The sequence below is a fragment of the Amphibalanus amphitrite genome, unplaced genomic scaffold (assembly GCF_019059575.1).
Source record: "Amphibalanus amphitrite isolate SeventyFive unplaced genomic scaffold, NRLGWU_Aamphi_draft 000011F_arrow, whole genome shotgun sequence".
Classification (NCBI taxonomy): Eukaryota; Metazoa; Arthropoda; class Thecostraca; order Balanomorpha; family Balanidae; genus Amphibalanus; species Amphibalanus amphitrite.
The window spans coordinates 19,623-37,157 of NW_024881507.1; the positions used below are offsets into that span (position 1 = coordinate 19,623).

At 49.8% G+C, this 17,535-nt stretch overlaps 3 protein-coding genes across 4 annotated transcripts in view; 2 read left to right on the forward strand and 1 right to left on the reverse strand.

Annotated features, from left to right (window-relative positions):
- Positions 1 to 17,535, reverse strand: part of LOC122381504 (putative diacyglycerol O-acyltransferase Mb3761c) — a 32,576-nt gene that overhangs the window by 9,857 nt on the left and 5,184 nt on the right. Inside the window, exon 2 of the mRNA XM_043365748.1 lies at positions 11,263 to 12,512. Within this exon, the coding sequence (XP_043221683.1) occupies positions 11,263 to 12,504 (1,242 nt within the window). The 5' untranslated portion in view covers positions 12,505 to 12,512. The remainder of the gene's footprint in view (positions 1 to 11,262; positions 12,513 to 17,535) is intronic.
- Positions 3,019 to 7,017, forward strand: LOC122381509 (putative uncharacterized protein DDB_G0286901). Of its 2 annotated transcripts, XR_006256534.1 has the most exons (4): positions 3,019 to 3,158; positions 5,229 to 5,359; positions 6,286 to 6,829; positions 6,879 to 7,017. XR_006256534.1 is itself a non-coding variant. In XM_043365767.1 (3 exons), the coding sequence occupies exons 1-3, from the start codon at positions 3,155 to 3,157 to the stop codon at positions 6,592 to 6,594; spliced, it is 444 nt and encodes a 147-aa protein (XP_043221702.1). In that variant the 5' UTR covers positions 3,019 to 3,154; the 3' UTR covers positions 6,595 to 6,829. The 2 variants fall into 2 exon arrangements, 1 of the variants encoding a protein (XP_043221702.1); XM_043365767.1 differs by lacking the exon at positions 6,879 to 7,017 and having other exon boundaries at positions 5,229 to 5,365; positions 6,292 to 6,829.
- Positions 8,626 to 9,870, forward strand: LOC122381516. The gene is made up of 2 exons (XM_043365778.1): positions 8,626 to 8,735; positions 9,067 to 9,870. The coding sequence occupies exons 1-2, from the start codon at positions 8,732 to 8,734 to the stop codon at positions 9,477 to 9,479; spliced, it is 417 nt and encodes a 138-aa protein (XP_043221713.1). The 5' UTR covers positions 8,626 to 8,731; the 3' UTR covers positions 9,480 to 9,870.

A 17,535-nucleotide genomic window follows, 5' to 3' on the forward strand; every position in this document is an offset into this window, starting at 1 on the left:
ACAAGCGCACATATTGTATAAATGTGTAGGCACCGCAGTGTTATCGACAGGCTGGTAGACCGCCCAGCGATCGCAATGACCCATCAGCCTGACGTTGCGGCATGCCTAGACATCAACGTCATTTATCTGGGCCAATAATGGCGTGTAATTTGAGCGACGAGATCTCATTGGTACCGTGACGATCTGACATAACCACTCGAACCATTGCAGTATTTATTTGGACCCTGGCGTGCTGGCTCCAGGCCATTTCCGCAGGGCCAGGCGGCCTTCCCGTTCCTTCGCTGCATCCCGCCGTCAAGGGCGTTGCAGCTGTACAGACGCCCGCGACAAGGCAGTAACCGCGTCCACCGTGCGCCCACGGCTTCCGCAAGGTCAGCCGGCCCGGCGGAGTGTCAGCGGACGAGCTGGGAGCTGCACCGGCGGTCCCCGACACTGCCCAGTGGTTTATATCGCGGTGAGACTGTCCCCGTAACTCCGACCGGGTCCTTGAGAGCTGCGGCCGATCGGCGCGAGCCTCCGTGTCGGTAAGACGCTCAGACACAACAGCTTAGTCCCTCCGCTACGTTCACTTTATAAACTTGTTCCGATTTCCTGCTTTAAAAAGCAATATTGGTGCTGTATTGACGGTGATTAATTTCTGACTTAGCACGCGAGATTTTGATATTTATCAAGAAAACTGAGAGTGAGGCTCATCTATGACTGAGGTTAAAAAAATAAAAAGAGCAATTAATAACTATACGTTTTCCTCCGCTACAAGAAATGTCCCAGCCTCCACCAGAGGCTCGTTACGGTCGGCGACAGACGGATTCAGTCGAGAGATCGGCAAGGTTAAAGAGTTGTTGTTACCTATATTGTTTATCTCTTTGCACGCTTTACCAACGGTTTAGTTCTTACAATTTGTGCATCACATATCACGGATCTCTTGTCTCAAAAACATATTCTATTTTAGGCTTGATCACGATTTAAGTACCAAGTGCCAAGTACGATTAAAATGTGAGATTTTCTAGGCGAAAGGCTCAGTTCCATCCGGGCATGCTGGAGTGAAGCCCACGTGGTAAGATAACAAACATACCGTTAGACCTATGCGAGGTGTGAAATGAACCTTATTGACATAGATATCTTTCAATCGGCTTTACTTATCTACAACTATATAAAATCGAAAAAAATATATAAGCATTGCATGAAAGAGTTAGCTTTGAACCAGTCATTAAATCAAAAGCTGAACACCGGAACAGCATTGCAACCACCAAGCATGCAAGAGGAGCATGAGGTTCTCAAGGTTCTGGAATAAATGCGGCGACGGCGGCTATCCACAAGCCCCGCTCACTTTTACTAACCGCATGGTCGTTTACATGCTCAGGGAAACACATCTTTTTCACGGTCATACCTAGCTATGATTGATGCTACCATTTACCAGCCAGGCTGTTATATTTGATGTCTCTTTTATGATTCACAACTGCCTGTTTCAAGATTTGTATATTTCGATTGTTTTTATCCATGTATGCAATAAGCTTCACTTTCTATCCCCCACAATTCTATCCCTCTCAGTTCAATCCCCCAATCCCCCTCCCCCTCTTCTTTCCTCGCCGGTTCCAGGCGGCGTCATTGGTTTCCACCTCGGACCTCAGGCCTCAGACGTCATGCCGCTTTTGGGGCGTTGGAGATGGAGCGGAGCGGGGCTGGGAAACCCAGACGGAGGAAGGTGGAACGGGGGGGGGGAGAGTGGAATCCGAGATCGGCTACATACAGGTATAGTGTGGCGCTGGACTGCCTCGCTGGGAAGAAGATCTTTCAGGTGTCTTTTCTTGTGTTGGTACTGTTAGCTGGGGATGCGACCAAATTAGGTCCACGTTATTAGATCATCATATGAACGAGGTTCGACTTTGTACGGGATCACAGTTCCAGTCCTGTGGGATGTTCCACAACCCACAGGTATGTGCAGTAATTAAGCTGTGTTTGCTATGCGTGACTGCCGGTCAGCTTATGCGCTTAGTCTGTATTCTGCGCGACCTTCATGCATTTACCGTAACGTTTTTATTATTAAAATTTATATATATGATAGATTAGCAGCCGGTATCGCAGGAAAAAAAATTCACTGATACCCGGCAGCGGTACAATAACGCGTACCAAATCAGATGTTTTACTTTTCGGCTAGGACGCCCCAGCGACTTAAACAGTAAATAGATGAATGAATTTAGGCTAATTAAAATGTATCATAGTTTAAAGTTACCAATGTATTCACTTTGCGTGCACACCAAACCAAACCTCCAGGCAGACTCACACCTCGCCGCCGGAAGGCGGTGAGGGCCCAGAACGGTAGCGTGGTCACATACCAGCGCCTTATCCTGTCACAGACCTAGCAGTAGTCCCGGCGTCCTCAAATAGAGGGCCGCGGCCCCGCAGACAGGCCCCCACAGCGAGACGCGGCACTGCCGGCCACGGACGGCAGAGGGGTTCTCTATCCCTCTGGGACAGACCCCCGCAGTGAGACGCTCCACCTGCCAGGTCGGGACGGTGGCGTCTCATCGGCCGCCGGCCAACCGGCCTCCCCTGCTAGCCCAATAACCAACTAAAACGGTTGATTTTATCGGTTTTTATCGGTATCGGTTGATTTAAAACAGCGCAAAGCCGATCTCCACGTGGTCGGTTATTTTTAGTCACAGGCTGCTCAGTCCAAGGGTTCAGCGGAAGCTTACTGTCCCCCGTTTCTGATTATTTTCACCAGTTCCCGTCCTACCTCCCGACTGCCATTAGCTCGACGATGCCGTTTTGCCAATGATTTCACGCTTCTTGGTATCATTTCAGGGTTCATGTAGTTCGATGTTGTTTGTTGTCGTTTCCCTGCTCCATACATCGTGTTAGTTTGTCGTTTCTTGTCGTTTCCTTGTCGTTTTCTACCAATATCTCACCTAATCAGTCGGCGTCAGTCCTCTGTATTTCCCCGTCGTCGCCACGCTCGCCGTCCACCTGCCTCAGTGCGTGTCCGCGTCACTGCGGCTCACCCAGGTATGGGAATCCCGTGCCCGGCGGGGCAGCACCTCTCTGCAGCCCGGGGGCCCTGTTAAAACGCGCCCGGCCGGCCGGCAGCGCCTCAGTTGTACGCCCGCTGCTGGAAGAACCCGACGGTCACCTCTGTTCGCCTCAGCGCACCGCGATGGGTGAGTGACCGGACCGAGAGAGAGGCCGAGCGCCGCGGCCGGTGGTGCAGTGCAGTGCAATGGTGCGCTCCCTGCTGCGCGGACATCCGGGTCAGGTTAGAGTGGTGCCGAGAGGTGTTTTTTCCAGCGACTAGATGGAAGGCGTAAAATGTGGTTAGGGTTCGAGTATTGCACTTAGAAGTGCAATACTGTGCAATACTGTGAGCTTTGTGAGTGGTTGGTCTCTTCCGAAGGAACTTAAAACGTTTATCTTATTTGTGCTTCAAAACTGAAACAAATGTGTGGGTACGCCAGACTAAGTAATTTTCGAGTGCCTTTTAAGATCGAAGATTTTTTTGCATTCTCTTCAAATGACTTTAACTTAAAGACCATGACATTTATATGTAGACGAATTCAAAATATGACGGATGTTTTAACTGTCATTTCTATAAAAGGGTATTTTAAATACTTCAACGCCAATGGTAAGGCGTTTGGAACCACAAGGGGATGGCTTCTTTCGCCTGACTTTATACGACACATTGCCCTGCACCGGGGCACCCATGCAGTCCGCGGTCCAGACTGGATCGACGCCACGCGCTCAGTATGGATTGTGGCCAAGGTAAACACCATGCCACCGAGCGAATCTCAATAGGGCCGAGAGGCCCATAGGTATGTTCTTCGACTCATCAACATATTTTGCTACGGCCCAGTTTCCTATTCTTTATGGCAAAGTTACCAGTAGGTTTAACTAACTTGGTGTGGACGGCAGACATCCTTTCACACAGCACATACGCATAGTTGGAAAAGCTGTGCTTCTTTGTCCCCACCACTCAGCTGTTGGGGACTGAATCCCCACTTCCTCTTCGAGACGTCCCAGCTCTTGATATTCATGGATGGAAAACCCGTCCCGGGCTGAGCTTACGAGGTCACACTAACGGTGACCGTTTTTCCCTCGCGCTGGTCCGGCATCGGCGTGAGCCCGCGGCTTCCAGAGGGTGATTAATGGTTCCGGAACCACCAGCTCACCCTCCTTTGAACGTCTCTGAGTCGCTGCAGCAAGCACCGAGATCCGAAAGTGACACGGAGGTATGTTAACTGCAGGAACCTTGATGAGCACAGCATCCGTCAAAGATGTTATATAACTCGCGGTTTGATCACTTTAGCACAATGGCTATCCTTTGTCTCCCAAGCTTTCCACCGTCATCCAGAACCACGGCTGAAATCACGATAAGGTGGCAGCCCATCATGTGGCAGCCATCAGGTGGTAGCCCATCATCCCGTCATAAACATCAAGCTTTTAACCACAGCCGGCAGGACCGATCGACTGGCAGTTCTGGTTTTCATGCCCGCGATAGATCGCGAGTATCGCGAGCTGTTCCTCTTCCCTGTCCGGTTTTTACGGCCCGGGGCGCGGCGTAGCGTGGAGGACTATCGAGTCGGGAGAACACTCGACGAGCGTACCCAAGGTCAGGCGCTGGCCGAGCCCCGCGGCGGCTCTCCTCGCAGTCGGAGGTGCACCGCTGGACGCCCCGAGTGGAGGAGAGATGATGGACGAGTGCTGCCGCCGGACTGAGCCCCGGAGATGGCCGGGTAAAACCCAGCACTCAGCCGGGTCAAAGCTCGGACCCGGAGGTCACGTTCACGGCCGACCGTGTGGGTCAGACACGTGATGGTCGTCTAAACTGGGAGCCGTGATCTGTTGTCAGCAAGACAAAACAATAGCATGATTAACTACAGAACGAGTCTGCAGAGGCAAAACTGAGCGCATTCGGCTGGTCCATCTTGCTTCATGTCCGATCAGGATATACCTATAACGATTTTCATTCATCTTTTGTGATCAAAGCATGCTATTTAAGAAAAGCAAGCTATTTAAAAGGCTGAAACGAAAGCACCGATTAACGTTTAAAAGATAACTACCATCATCCACGCTTCAGTTGTTGCGCCAGTAACGCATCTCATACTGGCTCAGTCAGCTCCTTGAACAATGAACGCCATGCGTGCCACATACCGAGTGGTGTGAACTTGACGACTGGCCCGCCCCGGTCTCCCACCCGTCCCCCGCGGTGCTGACGGCGCTGTCTCCGATTTCAGCTCGGACTCTGCTTGTTCTCGTCCTGGTGGCCATGCTGGTGGCGAGTGAGGCGGCCCCCCAGAGAAGGTTCTTCGGCGGCCGGCGGCGCTTCAACAACAACCGGCGCCGCTTCCAGAGGCCCAGCAGCTTCGTTAACCCGGCAGTTGCTGGGGTATTTCGCCACCCACCGTTTGCTGGGGGGGGGGGGCGTTAAACGCCCCCAGCCGATAACTCGAGAACCAATAGGCGCAGCGAAACGCACGAGGCGGCAAACGAAAGAACGCGACGAGACGCTTCAGATGAGTACTTTTAAGTTGAATTTTGAGGTCACAGGTCAGGTCAAGGTCAGGTCAAACACCTAAAATCGGGCTTTCAGTGGCATGGACTTCAGGACTTCGCAATGGGCGCCTTTCGTCATAAACTCTGTCAAAACGGTGCACAATCCATCATATAAGGCCTACAAGAGTGTCAGCTCCATGCAGGGGTCAGTCAAGCATAGGTCAGGGTCAAGGTCAGGTCAACCGGGCAGGCACAAATCCCCGAAAATCAAAACTGATATTCGCAGCCTGTGACACATGTTTTATGGGTAATTTGGGGCGTAGAACACGATGGTGACATTCATTTTATCATATGTGTACGTGTTTGGCTAAAAAAGTTCAATTTAAGAAATTCATGTATCATGGTCGTGAAGTAGTCACGAGAAATTGCCAAGATTCAGTTCAAGATTTTGGAAAATGCCGAACGATAATCAATAATCGAAGATAGCCATTTGATTCTCCATGGTATTGGCAGTCTAATGGCGTTTACGGCATGTCTATATGTCTATTTTGTGATTTTATATGATTTTTTGAACATATGCCGTTTTTGGTCGAAAACTCAGAAATCATGACGTCACTAAAACCTCGATATCTCAAAAATTTTCCGACCGATTTTTTTGAAACTTTGTCACAATAAACTTCAATCAATTCCCTACAGGTACCCAAAATTTGGCGCGCCTGCGGCGCGCCGTTTTTATGCTATGGCCCGGCGAAAAAAGTGGGGGCGTTTAACGCCCCCCCCCCCCCCAGCAACTCGCGGGTTAACAGGTTCCGTCCTAACCGCTTCAACAATTTCAACAACGGCGGCTTCAACAGCGGCGGTTCGAACACACAGGCCAACGCCAACGTCATTCAGGGCCAGCAGGGCAACACCGGCATCACCCAGGTGAACGCCAATGTCGTCAACCAGAACCAGAACAACCCAAACGGTGTGTCGCTGTCCGGAGGCATAGCGCTGGCCAGCAACCTGCAGCTCAACAGTCCCTTCGGCAACATCAACCTCTCCAACGCGCAGGCGCAGACCGTCAACCAGGGACAGAGCTTCGGAAACTTCTTCCAGAGAGGCTAGCTACCGTTTGTCAGGTGTGTGTTGGTTGAGTGCTGGTGTTGAAGATGTGTGAAGGACCTATGTGAGCCCGCTAAGCTCACAGCTCACTAAGTGAGTTCCGCAGCTCATTGTCAGCCGGCGCGGTGTAACAGGAATGTAGATTTAAGTACAAAACGGTGCTCACGCAGTGCACTTATGTCGTCTGTCGACTGCGACTGTCGTATCATCTCATTTCACGAGGTACCGAAATGTGTAACACTGCAGTGTTACACATTTCGGTAGTGCACATTTCATTTGCGCCAGTGCACTGGCGCAATTTATGCGCAATGGAATATAATAATGACGACCAATCTAAAAACATTATTCTACGGTATATGCTTATATTAATGACATTTCATCTAAGCACGCTGCGCATTATTTAAACGAATAAACATCTACCCTCCTCTCAGAGTTTAACTGCAGCTGCTTTACTATTATCCCTATTGGCGCAAACATGAGCAGTACTCACGTAGGCATGTGACGGGAAGTCGGACGGTCATGAAGTGCCAGTGGAGCTAACTAGGCCGTTTCTAGCTGTATGAGTGCGTTTTTTGTCAATTCTAGCGGGAAATTCACAGTTCGGTACTTACATCCTGGAACATTCCCAGTCAGCAAGGCTTACGAAGTAGGTAGTGGCCTACAAAGGAACTCGGATAGATATATAAAGCCCGTTTTGTAAAAATGCTTTGCTTGCATCATACCGGTAGTTTGAGTGAAACGGCGATTAGCCCGCACGGAATAGCTGAAGATGAAATCAATCGATGGAATGCAGATTGCAGACCTACAAACCCCACGAATAACATCATTCTTCAGAACGGGCAGCGGTATAGGCGCGCAGCCTGTCATAAAATGTATGTAATGAAGTGTGGCAAGTAACCTGTGACCTACTAAGGCAAGTTCACCCTAGGGAACTCTGAAGAATTTAGTCAGTTATTCAAAACAGAGCTGTCTTCTGTGCATACGAGCGAACAAACGCAATGAACTTTACTTGGCATTTGACCCATTGCACAACTCTGTAACGGTGTTCGGGAAAAATGAGCAAAATGCGTGTGGTCGAAGGAAACAGGACGAATTATTCGAGTTCCTCAGAAATATGCTGCCTGTCAACAGCAAACTCAACAGGGGACGTTGCGCAATCAACGATTAGTGGCAAAATCACATTTTCAATGAAATAAAGCGTCGTACTTACCTTGAACTCCAGGGATATAGTAGAACAGTATCAAAGGTAACTACGAATAACGACATTAGGTAGGCATCCCCTTGGCATACGTACTCTCAATGCATACGGCAAGTACATTACATACATGCATACATTTGAGCAGCAGAATGAGCTATCAGAATTGTACCGCATACGCTGGTAACGTTTAAGTTAAAGGGGATCAGCAAGTAGGTCGTTAAACTTATATAAGTTCGACAAAAGAATGGCTGCTGAAAAACGATATGTAAAACACCAGAAGAGACAAGGAGTGTCTCGGCAGTTCGAAAAGTGTTTCCCTCTTACCAAACATTGTATGTGATTGTGTGCACTTACGCATGCATCTACCATGTGTATTACACGTATGTTTCCGGTTAATCGTTATTTTATCAATCTAAGGAAACTCGCAGTGCTTCTTGCTCGTTATCGATAAACGGTACTTACCACAACTCACAAGGTCATCCGCCCGATGGAACTATCAGATATGTAAATGAGTATGTGAACTTTTAGTGACTTGTATATTCTCAGCTCACTCGTCAAGGTTATCGTGAGCCCCGATATCTCCGTCCACCTCACTAAAACAGGGACCGGTGTGACGCAGAGTCGCCTTCCCGCTCAGTCTCCCCCACCGGTCCGGACATTCCTGACAGGGTGCCGGTCAGACGTCCGGGCTGTCCCAATTACAGCTCGGGGCCACCTCAGTCCACCAGTCCTCCTCAGGGTCCTGAGAGCGGGGCACGCCCCACTTCCTCCCCTGCTCGGCCCAGCCACACCCAGCCGCAGCCGCGTCCAGCCGGGGGGAGGGGAATTCCAGACGAGCCCGCCGGGCCGAGCGGCGCGCATAAAACTGGGCGGCGGCCAGGACCTTCAACAGACCTTCTCTCCAGCTCTCCCTCATCGCACAGCCCGCTTCAGCGCACCAGCATGGGTGAGTTTGGCTGGGACATTGGGGAGGTCACAAACACGAAACAAACTTTTCATTAGCTCACTAAAACATCTCTCATAAAAAAATCACGCGATGCAGATTTGTATTATTTATTCTAAACTTGGCAGAGATGCATTTGCTATTAAAGCTAAAGCCTTTGGATGTTTCAGTGTTTTATCCTAAGTGAAATATCGAAATATTTCATCCTAAATGAATTACTGTCTGTCGAACTTACGTTATTCATGACTAAATAACTACGTTATTTTGTTCCTAAATGAAATGAAGTGTCGAGGCAGGCCACGTTCTGACCGGCTGTGTCGTCCGTCTCTCCCAGTTTCAGTTCGGACTCTCTTCTTCCTGGTGCTGGCAGCCATGCTGGTGACGAGTGAGGCGGCCCCTCAGTTCGGCGGGTTCCGCGGCGGACGGCGCGGCTTCCGCGGCGGACGGCGCGGCTTCGGCGGACCCATCATCAACACCATCGGCAACTTCCTCGGCGGCGGCGGCAGGTCCAACAGTCGGGCCAACGCCAACGTCATCCGCGGCCAGCAGGGCAACAACGGCATCACCCAGGTGAACGCCAACGTCGTCACCCAGAACCGCAACAGCCCGGGCGGTGTGTCGCTGTCCGGAGGCCTGGCGCTGGCCAGCAACCTGCAGCTCAACAGCCCCTTCGGCAACATCAACCTCTCCAACGCGCAAGCGCAGACCGTCAACCGGGGCTTCAACATCTTCGGGCGGCGGCGCTAGAAGGTGGCGAGCGTCGTGTTTGTCTGTTATGTGCGCTGTGATTGGGGAGTGATGGTGTGATGCTGCGGGAATTTATGTGATATCGAGGCATTATTGAGAAGTCAAATGGCGCGGTGAAAGATAGAAGTGGCCGTCTGCTGCTGCTTTTTTCGAGTAAGTGCGCCTTGGACACTCTCACTGTCCTCTATATTTCATAGTGCCAGAACTGAGAAGTATATAACGGAGATTTGATGCGATGAGGGATGTGATGCTTGTCGCTTATTTAATCATCGGGTGCCCAGATGCACTTACGGTGACTATCTCGCTTACATTATACTGTGCTATGTGCTTACTGCTCATTGAGTTGTCAAGATGGTGTGATATTTTCATAATACACATATCATTTCAGAAATAATCTTCGATGCTCTACAGCATCTGCTATCTCTCAACTTCTGAGAACTATTTAGAATTATCGCTAAAATGACGGCAAAATGCCGCTCTCATTAGACTGCAAGGACTTTCCGGGTTATGTCAACGGTTTTCATCACTTAAAATCCGTTTACAACGAAGCGTGTAATCAAAATTGCTGCATATTGCATTTAAGTAGCGTGCAGAGTAAAATAGCAGAAGGCTTGCTTTCTGATACCCCACTATCTGTTCCCGCTCTATATCCCGCAAAGCCCGTCCAAAGAAAGAGCCGCCGCCTCTGCACCAATCAGCAGCAGCGACCCTGGCCGCCGACACGAGCGCCATTCATCAGCCTGATACGGCCGCCGGTGATCCCCGATCGTCTTTGGGCCGCACGCCACGCGCGGGGGGATTTCGTGGACCCGTCCCATTAGCCCCGCCCGGCCGGCAGCCCGCCGAGACACGGCCTGCGTGCTGAGAGTGATAACTGGGTGTGTACACCGTCTATTAACGCCCAGACAACAGGAGAAATGAGCTGCGGGGCTGCGGAGACGTGATATTGCGCCTCCCGCGTCCCACCGTCCGTCATCACATCGCTCGCGGGTGAACGCACAACATAAATCTCGTGCGCACAATGCGACACAGATATTGATTGTTGGGGGCAACAATGCCTTTCCTGCCGATTACACTTGCTTTCTATCCGCGAAAAACGGCAAGATTTGTGGCAAAGCTGCATAAAATTTCCCACAAAGGCCATTAATGGCTAATGTTAAACTTCACACAATTGCTGCAACTTAATTAAGAAATGTGCCTACCTTTACATATATCAGGATGGCAACATTGAAACTTATATAATATAAGCGAGCAATAGTGTCACCAAAATGTGCTAAAGACCCTAGAAAGCACTGCACTTCATACGAGGATGTTGTCCTACAGCGTCTATTGATCCGTAACTGTATGTTTGCCCCGTGGTGGGCGTCTAAATGACGCAGTGGGTGCAGCATTGTGTAACACGCCTGCTGACATTCCACAGCACACAATTAACGTGTGCAATGCTGCACGCAATGCATTTCAGCATTCCAATGCACTGCTGCCCAGAGTTGATTGTGGAAGCAAGAGGCAATGATTTGATTGAAGTTATTTCAGCGTTAGAAGTAAGGGCTTCGAATCGGAACTAATTTCAAGTATTGCGTGCATCGCATCAGCCATCAGCCGTCTATAGGATCTACGCAGCACTATACCTACCTACATGTATTAATAAGATTTGATGCTCAAGCTCAGAGTTGCCAGGCGTGCGTAGGAGAATCTTCATCGAAGTTTGTTAAAAACTGCATTGGTTCATCCTATAACCAAACCGATTCACATCACACCAGTCTACGAGATACCATCGCCTTACCTTGAGGTCGGGCGGGATAGCCAGGCCAGCCCTCTGCAGCTCCCTTCTGAAGGCTCCAGCCGTCAGCGCCAGCAGGATCTCGTGCACCGACTGGCGCGTCACGTGCTTCACCTGACAGACGTGCTCCCAGCTGAGCGAGCCGAGGCTGACGTCGGCGTCCTGCCAGTCGCGCAGGGCCGGCGCGGGCCTCCGCTGCCGCAGGGAGGTCACCAGCCACTCCGCCAATGTCACGGGCGTGACGAACAGCGCGCGCAGCACGTTCAACGAGTAGGTGAGGCTGCCGAACGTCGGCTTCATGTGCTCCTCCTCGGCCGGCGCGTCGGCCAGCGCGTGACAGAGCACCCGCAGCAGGCCGACGCCGTCCGACAGGGCCTGATGCGCCCGCAGCAGGACACACGTCTCCTCTGAGTCGGGCAGGGGCAGTGCCACGGCCTCCCAGAGGGGGCGGTCCGCCGGCAGCGGCAGCACCAGGCGCGACGACACGAAGCGGCCCAGCTCGGCGGTGTTGGCCAGCTCCGGGCCGGCCCTGATGTGCGACTCGATACTGAACCTCTCGTCGTCCACCCAGGCCAGTCCCCCGGCCACAGGCACCACCTTCTGGAACAGGCGGCCCACGGAGGCCGGCGCCGCGGCCGCCCGCACGCGCAACCGGCCCTCGACAGCGGCGCGGAAGGAGGACAGACTGAAAGGCACCGGGCAGAAGAGCAGCGCCTGGTAGACTGGCTGCACGGGCCCGCCGGGGAGCAGCCACTGGGCGTCCTGCGGCGCCATCAGTCCCAGCGCCACGCTCAGCCGGTGTTTGAGCGGGTACTGGCGCAGGTGGTGGCTGCAGACGGCGGCCAGCCGGCGCGCCGCCGCCGCCACCGGGTACACGAGCAGCGCGCACACCGTCAGACAGATACCCACCGTCAGACTGGCGGCCACCACCAACAGCGACTGCACGAAACTGCCGGCGATCCCCTCGTCCAGCGGGTGCACCAGCCGCCGCGGCCGGCCGCTGCGCAGGCCGCAGTCGGCCAGCAGCGAAACTGTCTCTGACCCCGCGGGCTCGGGAGGGCTAGCCACTGACCCCGCAGTCCCGGGAGGGTGGCACTCTGAGCCCGCGGTCGGCAGTCGGTCTGTCCCCGCAGGGTTACTGCCAGTCCGGCTCGGCGGTCCCGGTCCCCCCGGTTCTGATGGCGCGGGGAGGGTGCTGCCGTGCTGGTCGGAGCTGAAGGACTCCTCTGGTCGCTGCCGCACCATCTGTTCACCTGGAACGGGAGATCAACGGTAAATGCACAGGCAGAGAGGTCAACGATGGCTAATGGCTTATGAAAAAGGCCACTCACTAAATGCACCTATACCTGTCTCAACAGAATAGTGAATGCGCAAAACACCGACGTTCCAAAGGCTAAATATCTTGCTGCATACGCCTTATTGATTTTCGAAATGTGTGCAAGGAAGGACGCTAAGCTACTTGGTCGTGCCCATTTCAATCAAGGACAGGTTCTATGATGCCTTATCGTCACTAATAGCTTCATTTAGTTGTGTTTGATCATTAATGCACGTCGCGATGGTTAATCCGACTGGACATGCGCCGCGAGGGGCTTAGTCGAAAGCTGGAGCACCTTCGCTTCTGAACGGTCGCAGAAGGATCGACCGACGACCTCCTTCCTCCCTCTTTCTTTTCAGTCATTCTGTTACCTAAAAATAGTCAGCTTTAAATATCACTATGCAAAAAGAAGTTTTTGGGGGTCATGATCGGCCGAAAGTTGGACCCTGTTGCTGCATGATAGATGAAGTAGCATACCTATCTGCATTTCAAAGATGACACAAAAAGGTTACATAATTGCGATAACGCATGGCGCGACATTACATATATATTTCAAACATCATCAACTAGCCTCGGTATCCGACTTCATTTGGAATTCACTATATCCTATCCGTTTGTCCTGAGCTGTTGTTATTATTGTTAGTGTGCAGTGCAATCTGAAACAATAAAAACAACCTTAAAACAAATGCTTCTAATCGGTAATCCGGACATAAGATTGACAGTTGCAACAACGGTGTGGGGCTAAGGGGCTTGGCAACAACGTCTGTATGAAAATAACTTGGGTAAATGGTGTAAGCGTTCTGAGTCTTCTTATCACCAAAAACAAAACATTTATTGTCATGTATGTACATGATTGAGAATGTGTTCAGGGACGTAAGAAACGACGGCCTTCAATTGAAATGATGCAGGGGTCGGGATAAAGGGGTAATTGCCCTTTTTTGTTTTTCTCTCCTTCTCAACTGGAAAATATCCATAATAAAGTACAAATCAGATAATCACCCGTTTCAAAGATCGCAAGAGATGTACACAAAACAGTGCTTTAATAAACTTATCAAATACTTCATCGAAGAACCTCGATATAAAGTGTTCTTTTTCAGGCATGGCGCATAATACGAGTATATGTAGGTAGGCATGTGAAAAACGTAACCCATAATCTCAGCCTTCCCAAAATACCTCAGATACAATATGCTACAAATATCTAGCGCCCAGATGCATAACGTAACAGATATATTAATATCGTTCAGCTTACAATGGACCATAAATATGACAGTATAAGTAGGTACTTACTGCCTGACATCACAACGGAGTGATCCGTCTCTGGGGGCTCTGTATAGCCCTCGACAAGAAGCCGATCTGTCTCTGGACTCTGTGGCCTTCTGACAGCGCACCGCCCCGACCCAGGGAGGTCAGACGCGCGTGATCCATGGCACCCATGCATCAGTGTGATGACCTATCTCTAGATATCAGCCCCACCGCCGCTGACCCGCCGGTGTTGATGCGTGTCGACTGTCGGAGACGATGTGGGATAGAACATGATTCCCTTACATTCCCATTCCAGAGCCGTGAGAGAAGTCATGGACTCCGAACTCCCGTAAGCTTTCAATTTCTGTCACTTATCAGTTGGTATCAGTCGCTAAGCATCCTTGTGAGACCATCTCAGCAATCGCGTGGTCATCTGGACTGCATATATGACGGAGCCCGACATAAAAAAGGACACCGGATAAATTTTTGTTTAGTCCAGAGGCCTCTTGCACCAAAATACCTAGCTAGGTAGAACCGGCAAAATACCTACCTAGTAAAACTACCTACGGCGGTAACTTCTCTTGCACCATCCTACCTTCCTACCTAGGTAAAGTTGACAGCTCGCGTTTTTAGGATTTGTTTTGATTGGCTGTTCGACGACGAATTATTTGTGGGCGCAAACAAATAGTAACTAAAGAAAACAATTAAATTGATATTGTTTTTATTAATATACATTTTGGTATTATGAAATCATTTTTCATTTACGTAAATACCGATAGAAGTTATTTTGATATTAAATTACTTGAACAAATAAGCTTCGTTTCCATGGCAACGAGTGAGTCTTCAACCTGACTGTTCTGCTACGGAGGTTTATCGCCTTGGTACGGAGAAGCACCTCTGTGAACCCATGGAGCATTTGGTCAATTATATTATTATTCACTCATAAAACATTGATTTATCATTGTCTAAACATTTTGTAATGCCTAATTTACATAAAAGTACCCGTGGATTATCGTGTATTGTGCCTATTGTTTCTAATTGAATCATTTTACCTAAGGTTTTGCTAGTTATTTTGGAAGCCCGCGTTTACCGTCAAACCGTCAAAAATTTCTCCGCGAGTACTTCTTTCCGGCTTTCGGTGCAAGAGGAAAACAGCCGGTCGGAGTTTAACAACTGGTAAGTTCCGATGCCGCTCGGTAGAATTTCTAGGTAGATTTTCACGGTAGCGTTTTTTGGTGGGTAGTTTGGTGCAAGAGAATTTAGGTAAAATCGGAATTTACCTAGGTAAGTAGTTTGGTGCAAGAGGCCTCAGATCACAGAAAATAACAGAGCCTTTGTATGAGAACGTGGTCATGTCCAAATTTAAATGTAGGTACATTTAACGCGTGAGATGATGTTTTTCGTACTCCAGCGTAGATGGGCATTTTAGTAGCTATAGTTCGTTTTTTTCAATAGGACGCTGGCTCAAAGTTCATTATCGAAGCTCTCACGTGAGTTTTGGCAACTTCAGCGTCTGGCTAAGAATTTCTTGCCGAAAAAATGATCGATTTCAAATTGTGCTCGGTACGTACATGGAAATTGTGTTTTCAAAAATGTGCATACTATGATGACGTCACTGGTGGCAGCTGGCACCCAATGTCCGTACGAAAGCATTCATTGCCAACGAATTTTGGGAAAACTTCGTTTTTGCTCTTACCGAGGCCCGAATCGAGTAAGCAGTTCTTTCCATGATAGTTATGCATTACATTGCAATACAAGTTCCACAGCATGACGTCACCACTGTTCTCATGTCTTGTTCCAAAACGCAGGTATGAAATTTTTCGGGAATAATTCACATGTTAAAATAAGGCGACGTTCGAGTTTCTCAGGTTCAGTTTTTGCCCGTTTTGGTCGATAAAACACCTGCTTGTTCGAAAAACATACTTGGAGCCAGAGTCCTTTTGAAAAAACGAACTATAGACGAAATATCGTTATTTCCACAGTGTATATAAATATTTCCATCTATGTACCTACTATGCCCCCTGTCCCGACACATTTCAAAATAATGCTCTACACCCATGCCGCTGTGGCCGTTCCGTCGGGTGGGACTAAATGCTTACTTCGAAATCTAAGCTGCGTTGCGGCATTGGCGGTTATGTGCGGCGTGTATGCCGCATGATTAGTAAGCGGCATGATTAGTAAGCGGCGACCACTAAATTAAAGACTCAAACGCTCCGACCGGTTCTCAATGAATAACACTGCATACCAAAAATGTCAACCGCTCTCGTCATAAGATATTTAGCTTTAAATAACTAGGTTATTGACCTGACCTGACCTAACCCGACCTGGCCTAAATGAATGAAGACATCATCTGTGATCAAAACTAGCATGATATTCGTGATCAGCACCCCGAAAAACCCCATAGCAACCACACTACGACGTTCTAACAGGTCCCAATTTTCCCGCCTTTTGGGTCATTGACCTGACCTGGAAGGTCAACCGATGACCTAGGACCTTAAAATTGGGTATCATCGGCTTTCTCTCGTCACGGGCAACACGCTCGTTTTTTCCGCGAAGCTCTAGCTTGATCAGGAGCGAAACGGCAAGGGCTTATACCTTATACGTTCGCGGCTGAGTATTAATTTGGTTCAAAACAATGATGTAGATAAGTTAGTTATTTAAATCTTAATATCCTATGACGAGAGCGATGGACATTTTTGGTATGCAGTGTTATCCATTGAAAACAGGTCAAAGCTATTGAGTTTTTAATTTAGTGGTCGCCGCTTACTAATCATGCGGCATACACGCCGCACATAACCGCCAATGCCGCAACGCAGCTTAGATTTCGAAGTAAGCATTTAGTCTCACCCGTTCCGTCCGGGTATTGGAAGAGACGGACGGGACGGGACAGGACGGGACAGGCAGCGTTTTCTCGGCTCATTACGTGTTCTCGGTATAGGACCTCCCCCACCCCCATGGGGGGAGGGACGTTGAGAGCCGCCGATGCATAAGCCGGACACGGCTACCCCCCCCCCCCCCGACAATCAATGTGCTCCTAGTCAAGCTCCTAGTGGCCGACAGTATCCCGGACATAATAACACTCCGCCTCTCTCCCCCTGAATAGACGGCGGGGACACTTTTCGGGACGCTGCGGCCGCCGGATCTCTGCACGACAGCGGTCCTTGGTGGGAACGTCGGAGGACGGAGAAGGAGGGAGAGACGCAGGAGTTATTTGTGCGGCAAATGAAAGTAACGTCTTATGCCAGTCTGCATGATGCAGTCTACACCGTACGCCTTCGACACGCGTGTCGAATGAAGAATAGCAGGAATGGTATCATAGATGCCACGATATGTTTTAATTATTGGTATTTTGCATTGCATTTTTTATATATATAAATTGAGGTATCTTGGAATTATTTTCATTCTAGAGAAATAAACGCCAGACACGCATCGTTTGCCAGCGCAGCCTTTTCTTTTCGACATTTTTGGTCAGATTCGTGCCGGAGCTTTAGTTTTTTTTTTTTTGACAATTTGTCGGCCCGACATAAAGTGAATGAAGTTCGTGTCGTAAAAAGCGAATACCTAATTGATCACTTCAGTCCTATACCTACCTATATTGCTGCTTCGGCTCGCTACAAACTCGTACTTAGTGGTCTACTGGCGGATCCGGCAGGGGGGACAAAGAAAAAAGTAAATGTTCTTGATTCCACTGATAGTGCAAGTGCGGATGCCAGTCTAAA